The following is a 13,184-nucleotide window of genomic DNA, read 5'->3' on the forward strand; positions in this document are numbered from 1 at the left end:
AACAGTGGTGTATACGCTATCACCAAACAAAATAAATTCTAGGCTGCCGTTGCTGCCAAGCCGGGCTGCTGCTCTTCACATTTCTTTTATAATGCCAACCTATCATGCCGGCATTAAATTCCACAGCAAATTATTTAAGAAATGATGAACTATTTCTGCGTACACTGAATAATCTTATCGCGGAACTAACCTGTATTACTTTATAAGTTGGGCACATGCTCGTAAGCCATAACTGGAGCATAAATGTTTGATCCAGGCGCCTCAATAAACTTATAATAGCTCTAAGATGTCTTCTTAGTTGACAAAAGAAGCTATTTCAGAAGGCTTTTACCAATTGTGCTAATTGAAGACAGAGGGCTTTGCATTGTAATGTAACAGTGATAAAATCTACAGCTCCCACTGCCGCGTAATACCACATATTGCACGTTTGTTCTACAATTGTTGACTCAGCCTGGTATTAAATGAAAGAAATAAACATTTTACATTAACGACTCAGACTGCTTGCGCCCAAATTTTTTATAGGAGTAAAGAATACGCATCTCAAGTTTGCGTATAGTTACAATGTAAGCTATGTGAAAATATTTTAGGGAAATCGCTTCTGATGATAGCGCTTTCAGGTTCATTCGCTTTCTGTCCGCTTTCCTCTTTTTTCGTTCGAAAGCAAATAAACTAACTTAAATGTAGCAGAATCGGATGGCCAAACGAACGTGCACTATATGTAACGAAACGTCCGTTTCCACTGATTTATATTGCAGGTCTTATAAAGAGATTGCTCACATTGTAGCACACCCACACTTCCTGTCTTGTCGAGATTCGTAAGTGACAATGGCTGGCGAGCCGAAATTATTATATCTGAATAACGCAATAGATTTATGTTCGTGATGGGACACATTTAAAGAAACTACCCGATTGTCAAACAAACATGTGTCTTCCAGTTTTATTCCAGCGAGCATCACAACTTGGCACAACTCGAATGGACATGAAGTGGATAGCCTCCGTACCTTTTCATACTTGCGAGCTACGCTGTGCTCTTACAAGAGCCTGATACCTTTTCATACTTGCGAGCTACGCTGTGCTCTTACAAGAGCCTGATGTGAAACCGCCCGTTAAATATACTTGGTCTTTGCAACAGTTTCCCATGACCGTTTGCAAAACGATTATATGTAATGAACCTTTTTCTCTTTTTTTTCCAAACAGCGCAATACGCAGTCCATTCAAGTCTACAACATTCATTTGGAAGCCCTTGTTGTGAAACACTCTTTCCCTGACTCAATCTCAGACATCTTGGCGTTGTGATATAAGCAACCTGAGATATCACTTGTGCAGTCCTATCTAAAATGTCAACCTGTTAGCTTTATAAATACACCTAGTGCAGCTGAACAGTTCACTTTGTCTGGCTTCTTAATTTCATAACAAAGCAGGTTGCATTGCCATAAGAGGTCTGTATTTCGCAGTGTGGCTCAACAAGCCAATCCTATGAGATTCAGGCTCGTGTACATCGTAGGGCCTTGGGCAGGATGTTCGCTGTGTCACAACACAACACTAATGGTAGTGGTAAATAGGATTTCTTTTATTCACATACTTTAAAAGCCTTTCCTGGCCTTACATAGGGGAGGTCTAGAGTAAACATAGGGGTTACAGTGGAACAGGTGAGCAGTCATTAACAGCAACATCAATGAAACGGACAATAAATGACACTCGCGTATACAAAACATATTACAGGGCTGTAGACATAAGGATTCAGACGCAAATAATAATCGATGCTAAGCGCACTATTCAGCATATGCACAAATTTATCGTAGTGTATTATCAAGATGACATCATGTGGTAGAATATTTCAATGACGGATGACACGAAAGAGTGGCGAGTGAAGAGGTTTGCACGTGCATGCTGGGCTACATCTAGGTGCGGGAAAATGCGATGGGCAGGCTGTATGTAACATGCCGCAGATGACGAATGATTGTGATAAAGCTTGTGAATGTGTGGTGATAGTGCCAGCAGTCTTCCTTCTTGTAGTGATAAAAGTTTTAGTGATGCTGGAATGACGTAAGAGATTTCTTGTTATAAGGCGAAATGCGAAAACACCCGTGTGCTTAGATTTACGTGCACGTTAAAGAACCCCAGGTGGTCAAAATTTCCGGAGTCCTCCACTACGGCGTGCCTCATAATCAGAAAGTGGTTTTGGCACGTAAAACCCCAAATATTATTATTATTATTTCTTGTTATAAATCAGCCAGCTTAATTCTGGACGGACACTAGTTTATTAATTAGGAATATTTGACGCGGGTACCAAATGAATGACGCATAGTCTGTTTTAGAACGAACCAGAGAGATGTATCCCATAAGTTTTGTCTTTGGGTTAGCTTGATGTAAGCGACGTCTGGTGAAACTGAGTGTTTTGAATGCTTTAGAGGTTATTGCGTCAATGTGGGTATTCCATGTTAGGTCGGCAGACAGGTGGACGCCTGAGTAATTTAATGGACAAACATGTTCAATAGGCCTTGTGTTACTCACGTAAGGATTCCGGGGTGGGGAGGGGGTGGAGTCAGTAGCAGTTGTCAGAGTTGTAAATGTGGGTTTAGAAGCGTTAATTTTCATTTGCCATTGATCACACCAAGCGGAAATGCTGTCAAGTTCTTTTTGTAAAGCAGTGTTGTCAGCGCGATTAGTAATCGATCTATAAATAATGCAGTCATCTGCAAATTGGCGTGTAGTACATCTCAGGTTGTTAATAATGTTGTTAATGTAGATGAGGTGTATCGGTCCAAGTATATCGCTTAAGCTTATATTAAAAGTTGCCATTCAATAACGCTTGTACATAAAATACACTGACTCACTTATCCTCGAAGCTGCTTCAAGAATTGTTTACTGCACACCAAATTCCGTGCTAATACATACATACATATATATATATATATATATATATATATATATATATATATATATATATATATATATATATATATATTGTGTGTGTGTGTCTCAATCCTTTATTTCTTCCTTTGCAACATCCTTTTAGCTACAAAATAGCGAAATGAAAATTAAACGCACAAATGCATACTAATAAAGATTGTGTGAGCTTCAAGGTCACTCATGCCGCATGCCTAAACATTTCTGCAGCAGAGTCAAGAGGCGTTTAATTTTGCTATTTCTTAGCACAGGAAAAAAAATAGATTACTATGTTACTCTACCACAAAAGGAATTAATAAAAGCACATATTATAACCATGCTAAAGTACCAATAACCTAACCAACTTTGACTTTTTATTTACACGAGTAAACTGAAGCACTGCAGTGCGCTAATCTTTCTTGCCATTCTTTTCCGGATTCTTTTCACCATTGTCATCCAGAGCCTCTGGCGAATGTTTCAGGTGACTACCTTTCTGAATGTAGGCCTTGATGTAGAAATTTACAAATAAACATAACATAAGAAATGTCTGTAAGCCGCCCGAGATTATAATGGACTTTGGAAATCCACAGTCAACGAAAAGTGGTATGGAAATGTGCAAGATAGCGATCACAAACTGTACGATCTGTAGAGTTGTCAAGTACTTCTTCCACCACAGGTGCTTGCGAACTCTCGGACCCAGCGTGGCCAGGAAATAGTAAAAATACATCACGACATGCACGAACGCGTTCATGGCCAAGCCGAGGGCTGGTTGGCCTTCGGGCGCAAACAGGGCATAATACCAGACGTTCACGGTCACCATGGTGTGATGAATTACGTGCAGGTGCGTAATCTGGTTGAACTTCTTGCGCAGTACGCAGAACACTGTGTCCAGGAGGTCGGCGTAGCGCACGGCGATGAAGAACCACCCGTACTTGTAGTACCGCTCGAGTTCGTCGTCGCTTTCGCCGGTGATTCCCTGGCACCAGAGGTTGTACCGGCCCCCAGGAAGGTACGTCATCTTCAGGTGCAAGTAGAGGAATACCGCAGCGACGGCGACCATGAAGAGGTTGTAGCAACGTACGATGTTTATGATATTGAAGGGTTTACGATCTTTCATCCAATGCGGCCCGGCAACCTTGACAAAGTACAAGTAGGAAACCACAAGAGGAAAAACGAACAGGGGGTTCAACACTAGGGGATAGTCCCTCGTCCTCGGATCACCCATCTCCACAATACTGTTGGCAATAGTGATGGGGTTTAATGTGAACACCATGGTCATTCCTGAGGCCTGCTGTCTTCGAGCGCAGGCAAACGTTGACCTGTAAAGATTTTAATGCGTATCGTATACCATACAGTGCTTTCGAACCATTTCCGGACAGTAAGCACGTGAACTAAGTTGACTCTGTGCCATGCAGTGTGACTGGTATTGTATGCTTTGGCACTTAGAAACGTGTGAAGTCGTGGGGGACTTCCCTAATGAAACTCCGTCCGTTTAGAGTAGTTTAGTTGGAGTGCTTAAGGTTTCTTTTTTCATGCGGTGCATCCTTAACTCAGAAACATAATATTTGTAACATAGCATTTAAAACAAGACGGCGCTATACTTCCAGTAAATTTTGCAGCAAGGAACGCTGCATTGTCATGAACTCAGCTCTGTAAAAAGCCTCGCTGTCGCTATACTCAGCACATAGTTTATGGTGTTCCGAGCATCACTGATGGCAATGGTCGTCCCTGACAGAATAAATACTTAATAAATACAAGCGCTTGATTCCCGATGGCGATGGGGGGGGGGGGGGGGGGGGCTAGTAAGCGGCCGATAATGCAAAGGGCTCTTTTGTGCATAGAAATATTATTCTGCATGTGAATATGGGTAACTTATGCAAGGGATCGTAACACTACTAGGCAACACAAAAATGCTTGTTTTGCGCCGCTAGTGTAAAATAGGTTTGAAAGACTGAAAGACTGGAATATAATGTGCTGGAGGCAATATTCTAATATTAAGTTTAGTTTGGTGAATTAAAGGCAACGGATAACACAAGTGTTCTTTAGTGCAATGTATGTGGCACGCACAGCTTCAGCTCTGTGAGCTCTATGCACACAGAACCCTACAATTTTTTTTCATCTTTCATCTCTCAGTTTTATGCAGTTTCCTATTCTGCTATGAGAAAGGAAGGATGTAGCAAAGAAGCCCGCCAGTGGTTGATCAGTAGCTATGGTTTTGGGCTGCTAAGCACGAGGTCGCGAGATCGAATCCCGGCCATGACAGCTGAATTTCGATCGGGGAGAAATGCAAAAGCACCAATGTACTTAGATTCAGGCGCACGTTAAATAACCCCAGGTAGTCCAAATTACTCCGGAATCCACCACCACGGCGTGCCTTATAATCAAATCGTGGTTTTGGCACGTAAAACCCCAAAATTTCATTTTCATTTCATGTAGCAACGATAATACATGTTTCCCAATTGGCCTGCGTAAGCGCCACTTTTGTGGTGAAACAAAAAGCTCTACATAGATTGGTCTGTTTCAATGATTTTTGCTTAACATGTAGACTTCGCTTAAGGTAGATCATTATGAAATATCATTACAGCGCTAAGGAAGACGAAGACAAACGCTAACTACACAAGACGGGCGCCGGCGCCAACTAACTTTAGCGCACCAATGCTTACATACATAAAAGGCACCTAACATCATGTATAGTTCTTGTTTGTCATCGTCTTCCTAGTGCTGTTGCCATATTCTACAATGCCAGTAAACAAATTGAACAACTTTCAGCATCAGTAAAGTAGGGCGCACGTCTTACAGTAGTCTAACGGCTTCGCGAGCTACTCTCTGTTTGATCATGTGTACTGCTTTAGCAACACCCTACTAAGCACCTGCGATAATTTTATTTAATGCTCGCCGAGTATGCGTGAAGCATCTGAAATATTGCTGATATAGAAGAATTCATGGAGTGTGCGATGTCCACAAAACACGGTGGTTAAAGAAGAAATGGAAAACGTACAAAGTTATGTTTACGACTGTGCTATCAGCATCGCGGTCACGTATCCATTGCGAATCCTATTAACGCTGTTCTTTTTCTTAAGCAAAAAAATTCACCGCCAACATTTAGCCACATCTTGCGGGATTGCTATTTTCCATTCGGCGGAACTCTTTCCCTAGCTTTAGGTGGCGCACAAAGTAATGTACAAAGCTCTTTAACCAACTGCGAGCGGTTTAAGTAACACTCATGGAAAGTTAAGTCCTTTGTTTTCAACTAACGAAGAGATCCTGTTGAACAAATTCTTTTAGCATGCATACCAATGTAATATATGGGCACCAAGTGATGCTCACCCATGACCAAAAAAGAAAGTGTTAGTTCCCGCTGTAAAAGTGGAAGTTACACAAGACGTCATAATTATACCTGGTTATCACTGCACTGTACGCCGGAAGTGCTAGAAATGTAACTCTGAGCGAACATACCCAAAATAATGAAAGTAGTTTAGTAAGATCTGAAACTCACCTACTTCGACGTCACACTGAAAAATAGTTAAATGAGCTCGCACTTTGGGTGCACTTTAAGCGACTTCTCTGTGCGTGGCTGGAGCCCTTGACTGATTCAAGCGACACTGGCTTGATATGTCGGCAGCAGCAGCACAGTCTTGGGGAGGGTAACTTCTCTCACAGGATCTTGTACGTGGGCGGGCACATGTCTAATTTAGGACTTGACCCACAAATGAGCGTGGTCGTGACGAAATACTTTCATTTGTGTCATCGCCCGCATAACGGGGAACAGAAAGGAGCCGCTCCTCCCAGGGCCGGTAAAGCTGACGAGCACTGAATGACAGCCTCCGCAGGCTGGAAGGCATCAAAATGTGAAAGGCGTGATTTTGCTTCGCTGCTTCGAGGATTTCAGTAGCTAAGGAAAATGACTTCCGCTTTCTTACTGGGACGACAGGTTTCGCCGGCTCGGTCAAACCCACGAGGGAGCGAGTTCTGAATGCATAAAACAAAACAAATGCTATGGTAGCAGTTGCTCCAGGATGAACAGGAGAGGGGAATGATCTGTAGAGACACGACCAGGAAATGCTGTATTATGGCGAAGGTGACATTGTCGGTGTCTTTCGTAGCCCAGCAAAAAAAAAAAAAATAGAATGATAGATATAAACGTACGCATTAAGAGTGCCATAGCGCGGATTTCTTCTGCTTCCACTTTTGTTATTTGTGAGGAGTTCGTAAGATGCTGAATGCGATGCGCCCTCGACCGTGTACATGACACAGAAGCTGCTTTGTGGAGAACGCTAGACCACAAGAGTCTTCATGTCATAGGCACTCGGGGCAAAATAAATGCGTTAAGCAGCCAATGCGATTGCAGTTTATTTAAGAGGTGGTGCCACCATTTGGTCAATACGAGATGGTGAAGGGGACGTATCCGAGGAACTAATTCCTCCACAAAAGGGCACTCCAATCTACTAAACTCCGCATCTCTGGATGTACTAAAATGGCGTCCCCGTAGGCCTTCGATATCACACTCACCCTGATATGTCCCGGTCTCGTTATGTGTCACCATTGTATCTTGCAGTTGACATTGATGACTTAAACAAAAAAGAATGTTGTGGGAAGAAGATTTACTGGTTGCTGGTAAGTCTGACAAGCGAATCCGACAGAAAAAGGAAAAAGAGTGTAAATGTGATTTTCTTGTTTTTTATTAGATGTTCTGAATTTACACAGTAGCTGTGGCACATAAACATAGGTCAATCTTTCTTGTCGTTTTGGGTAGTATTGCACCCGTTTCCGCTGACTTTCAATTCTGACTGTGCAATAGGTTTTGAGGAACTAGTTTTATTCATGTACGCCTTAATGTAAAAGTTCACGAACATGCACAACAATAGCAATGTTTGCAGATTGCCGATGATTATAATGGACCTAGGGAATCCACAGTCCACGAACAACGGTATGGAGATGTGTGCCATGACTATGACGAACTGCACGATTTGCATTGTGGTCAGGTACTTTTTCCACCAGAGGTGCTTGCGAACGTTTGGGCCCAACGTGGCAAGGAAGTAGTAGAAGTACATGACGATGTGCACAAACACATTTATGGCCAGTCCTAGCGCCGGCTGTCCTTCGGGCGCAAACAAAGTGTAGAACCACACGTTGACCGTCACCAGGGTGTGATGGATGACATGCAGGTGAGTTATCTGGTTGAACTTCTTGCGCAGCACACAGAACACAGTGTCCAGGAGATCGGCGTATCGCACAGCGACGAAGAACCAGCCATACTTGTAGTAGCGGGTGAGCTCGTCGTCCGTGTAGCCGGTGATACCTTGGCACCACAGGCTGTAGCGGCCACCAGGCAAGTATGTGAGCCTCAGGTGCAAGTAAAGGAATATGGCGCTCACTGCGACCATGAACAGGTTGTACGCGCGCACTACATTGATGATGTCAAAGGGCTTTTTGTCTTTCATCCAGCGCGGACCGGCGATCTTGACGAAGTACAAATAGAAGAACACGAGCGGGAACACGAAAAGTGGGTTTACGACGAGCGGGTAGTCTCTGGTCCTGGGATCACCCATCTGCACGATCCTGTCCGCTAATGCGAAAGGGTTCACTGTGAACGACATCTTGTCGCTGACGCCTGGTGTCCTGGAAGATGGTGAAGGGAAAAGCTGAAAAAGAAAGCACAATATTCTAAGATATGCTGCGCGTGTGTGTTAATTTCTTTTCCTTTTGTGTTATACACAGAGCTCCAAAAAAGTACAAAGGAAATATTACGAGCAATTTATCAGACGCGAATAAAAGGCTCAGATGCGTGGCTGTTTGGAAACTAAAACAGATGATGTTCGTTGTTTGTTAACTTCCATCTCGCATGACTCTGGTGAGCTTTTCTGTACTGATTTAGGGCTAGTGTGAGCTTGAAATACGCCGTAAATAAAATAGGTTATATTTTAGAGTGTGGACATGCGACCTAAGCTTAAGCGAGTGAGATAAAAAATTATTCGAGGTATTTGGTGGTAATACGAATGACAGAAAGAGAAGGGAGATCTCTGTCAACGTGTTTTCTTGAATATAGTTTATTAGAATTCAAAATTTTGATTTTCGCTATGCTTAAAGACATCAAGTTAGATTAAAGAAGATTTACCATAATTTTAAGGAAGGTACTTACTTTCCGGTATCTACAAGAACTTGAATGATGTAGCTATAAGTGCTTTTATTGAATATGTGTATCTACAGCTAAAGAGATCATTTCTGTTGATTGAGTGGTGGAAGCGAGGACCATTCAACTTAACAAAAGGTTTAGTTACTATGTAGAAGGACAGTTAATAGGCATTCCTTATTCTGATATCTATTGTTAGCTAGCAAAGGCTGGTGAATGAGCGAGTTGTCAAACTCTCAATAATGGCGCTTCTGGTATAGAAGACACTATAAAAAAGGCTATAAAAGTATCTCAATAACAAAGAAATGAACAGTGTTGTCTGAGGTGTGTATATTTTCATTGCCATTACCATATCAGACAAAAATGCTTTTTAACTTCCACACATACTGCGACTTCAGCAATAAACTGTTTGCGCTAACCTGTCTGTATGCGGAGCCATGCTTCCTTATATAAGTAGTCCTATGAGCGAGAAATTACCCTGGTACATGAGCGAATGGCAAGAAAATCACAACAATGTTATCTTGCGCTCCTTATCGACCTTCCCTCGGGGGCAATTGTGCAGGAAGAAATGAGATCTCCTTTATCACTTCCCTGAAATAATCATGAGAAGCCGGCGAACAATGACACCAGGGACAACATAGAGAAAATTACTCGTAGTTACTAATTGAACTAAAGAAATGATAAATTAATCTCAACGAAAGTGGATTTCTTTAATTCAGTCAGTAAGTACAAGTAATTTCCCCTATGTTGTCCCTGGTGTCCTTGTTTGTTGGCTTCTCATGATTCGATTAATAAAAATTGGGCCCCTCGGTTAGCCCCCTTTCTTCTCGTTCCCTGAAATGAGTGTGTTTCACAAAATATTCATCGTCGTGTGTTGCGTTTATGAAAACATTGCTACGCACTGGCCAGGAGAATTCCCACTCTCCCCTATATACTATGCTAGTAAAGCTCAAGAAACAGGGACAGACGGAGGGCATAACACAGGCGCTAACTTGGACCAGTTAGCACAGTGTTCTACCCTTCGTCTGTCCCTGTACCTAGCGACCCACTTGCAGTATGTCGTACCATCAAGGCTGAATTTCTACCTTTCCTATGTACTCACTTGAGATCGCACTCCTGAAATTGGGCCGCGTAACAAGGAACACTTGCCGTTTCGTTGCCGTTAAGTTTATTGTCTATTGTCCATTATGGGAAAGAAAACTATTTTCTGCTAACTACCTTACACGTGTCTTCCTACCATTCTGGAAAAAGAATTTAAAAAAAGAATTCGTTCAGCTCCATCCCTTGAACAAGGAAATCCAGTACAGCCAGAAAGTGCATAGAATTCTTTTGACGCAGATAGCGGCATCGTTGCAATAATCACACGCCAGCCCAAACAAATATGAATCGAACAGAGAATTTGTACTAACTATCTGCTGGACTTCTGAAACCCAAGTGTGTGTTAAGTATGCCTGAGAGGGTAACCTCGCTCGTCATTACTAGAGGAGGTTTAGTTGCGGCTGCGCATTCAGCTCAAGACCTGGCTGATTGTCAAAGGAATCGACCATGTTACGATCAGGCACACAACCGAACCGCTGGCATGTTAGGTGTTCGTTCTCGACAAAAAGTGACGCCTTGATTGAGCACGGCCATCTCAGCAGCACTTGTTGAAATTACCAAAGGCCAATATAAAACTATAATATATATATATATATATATATATATATATATATATATATATATATATATATATATATATATATATATATATATATATATATTTGGGTACACATCTCTTCATAATTGAGCGCCTAAGTTAAGTATTTGATTCTTTTTGAATGCAGCTGTAGTCAAAACATTCTCATCGACTTTCAGTATATCATCGCTACAGTAGCTTGGGTTAACTATCTAGAAATTCTTTCAGACGAACCTTAAAATAGGTTTCTTGATGGCACTGTGAGTCTGTCAATGGGACGAGTGTGTACAAAACAAAAATTTTCACATTTTCGATACCTTCTCAATGATAGTTAAAATGCCAAAGGTGTCCTTTTATTCATCCTTCTAGTGTCTCAGATAAAAATTTTACGCACAGCTAGCTCTCTGTGGTTCAATAGAGCCGTTGGAGCTAAGCGATGATGGTTCTCTTGATGTAGCAACTTCTGTCACGTTTAGTACTCTCGTGAGATTAGTGTCAAGAAAAAGGCACGTGAACGTTTTTGTGGTTTTCCTACCCATCATATCTATGATAAATTAATCTTTATTCAAATTAATTTCATTGTAAAGTTGTGCATCAATGCACATCACCGCGCTTCACGGTAACTTTGTGAACTTCTGTTAACAACTATGCTCGCGTTCTATCATGTCTTCATTCTCTTCAAAATGTGTCGGTATAAATGTTTTCTAAATATTTAAGAAAGGTAATAGGAAGCTACAAGGACTTAAATCCGCTTGATTTGTAGTGATCCCGGCAGGGTCGAATTTCCCCTAATTAAGGACACCTTGACTACACGCACTATACAGATGCTATGCCGTGGTGGAAGATGCGTTAAATAGTTCATGAGAGCGGAGAGTGGTTTACCCAAAAATAACGTTTGCAAATAGATCTTCCTATACAGCAATACAAATACCACAGTAAAAGTAAAGGCTCTATTGTGACGTAATTTTAATACCAGCGTTTGCTTAATTACTGTGACTTCGTTGATGGCGCTTTGGCGAAAGCGTGATCCCTGTTAGACTGCGTTCACATCTCTAACCAATAGTCAGCTGCGATGTTCAGTGGTTATATATAGATAGGAGTACGATGAAAAGTAATACGAAAGTCAATTTTATTTATCATTGGTTGGCTGAAAATTTATTACCTGGTTCAAACATGCCTTGCTACCGAAAGTCCCAGCCGTCGGGATAAAACAAAGTGTTAATATACGCTCAAAGCTTTCTGCTTTAACTTGGAACGAGAATTGGCACGATATTTTTTTGCGCACTACAATATTCATCGCTGAATATGGTTGCCAAGTCTATTTTATATGTCTCACGTTTAAAGTTCAAGTTTGCTTGTTTCTAGAGTACACGGAACACAGATATCCACATTAAAGTTGTTAACAATAAACTCAAGCGCGTTTTACTGATAATTAACGTGTTTCTGAAACATATCGTATGCTGTTAATCAAATGGGTAACGACATACGCTTCAAGCTTTGCTTTGCGGGATGCCATAAACTCAACGCAAAATTAAACGCGCCTCAAGCGTTCCTCTTACCTGGCTACAAGTGGTCCAGGCGTTCTTTGTTCTTCGGCTATCCGAATTCCAGGAGCGTGAATGTTGGCCAAACACAGCGGACTAAGTGCCTTCCTGACTCGAGCGGAGAAGGAAAGGAAAGAAATCGTGCATTCGGGGGAACCGCGTCCGGGCGGTGGCGTTCTCGTTGGCCTGGAGTGTAGACCACGCACCTTCGGTGCGAGAACAATAAAATCGACGTGCGCTCACTACTCTGCAACGTCACAAGTGCAAACAAGGTCGCGTTTTTTTTTCTTCTCTTGTTGCCGTGGTTACTACCTCTGCCTTCCATGTCGCAAGCGGGAAAGAAGTAATCCTGTGCCGAGTTCTTGTTGCCCGCAACACGCAATGTGCATGCAGCGCGATGGTGCGCTCTTATCCCGACCGTGCGAGCACGAAAGAGAGGGGCACATTTTTATTGTTTGCTTCTTCCTTCTTTTAATTTTCTTTTCGCTCCCTTCGTAATTACTTTAGGCAATTATGCGGAGACCTTCGCCCATGAAGAGGGGTGAGAGAACCGAGACAAGTGCTGACTTTGAATTTTTAAGTGTGGAAGCTGGACCTTAAGCGAGCCTGAACAAGGTACATAATGTGCTGTGCTTAACCTTTTTTTGTGTGGATTTTGTAAGCCTATGTTCCCACTCACTACCCCCCGGATCTTGTTCTATCTGTTATTTCTTGCCTAGCTGATGTTGCGAGAAAATAAAGCGAAAGTGTTTAACTATGCACTGGCTCTAACAGAAGAAAGGTGATTAAACGGAACGAAGGACAAAACAGCAGGGGCGCTGGAAGCACATTTTAACGCTACAGTGAAAACTAAACGTACGTTGCGAGTCTATCGAGGAATAAAAATCGTCAAGATCGTGGTATATATAGAGACATTTAGATCCATTTCGGAGTTTTCATGGGTGGA

General features: G+C 42.1%; 2 protein-coding genes and 1 long non-coding RNA gene across 4 annotated transcripts in view; 1 reads left to right on the top strand and 2 right to left on the bottom strand.

Annotated features, from left to right (window-relative positions):
* Positions 1–13,184, top strand: part of LOC135898704 (uncharacterized) — a 183,162-nt gene that overhangs the window by 110,193 nt on the left and 59,785 nt on the right. The gene's annotated exons all lie outside the window — the stretch shown is intronic.
* On the bottom strand, positions 3,299–4,171 carry LOC135898810 (very long chain fatty acid elongase AAEL008004-like). The gene has a single exon (XM_065427980.1). The coding sequence runs from the start codon at positions 4,166–4,168 to the stop codon at positions 3,299–3,301; it is 870 nt and encodes a 289-aa protein (XP_065284052.1). The 5' UTR covers positions 4,169–4,171.
* Positions 7,539–12,519, bottom strand: LOC135898700 (very long chain fatty acid elongase AAEL008004-like). Of its 2 annotated transcripts, XM_065427800.2 has the most exons (3): positions 12,319–12,519; positions 12,254–12,288; positions 7,539–8,531 (listed from the first exon to the last, which is right to left on the bottom strand). In XM_065427800.2, exon 3 carries the CDS (start codon positions 8,484–8,486, stop codon positions 7,617–7,619), a length of 870 nt encoding a protein of 289 aa, XP_065283872.1. In that variant the 5' UTR covers positions 8,487–8,531; positions 12,254–12,288; positions 12,319–12,519; the 3' UTR covers positions 7,539–7,616. The 2 variants fall into 2 exon arrangements, with proteins under 2 accessions (XP_065283872.1, XP_065283871.1); XM_065427799.2 differs by having other exon boundaries at positions 12,254–12,518.

This window comes from Dermacentor albipictus, chromosome 3 (assembly GCF_038994185.2).
Source record: "Dermacentor albipictus isolate Rhodes 1998 colony chromosome 3, USDA_Dalb.pri_finalv2, whole genome shotgun sequence".
Lineage (NCBI taxonomy): Eukaryota > Metazoa > Arthropoda > Arachnida > Ixodida > Ixodidae > Dermacentor > Dermacentor albipictus.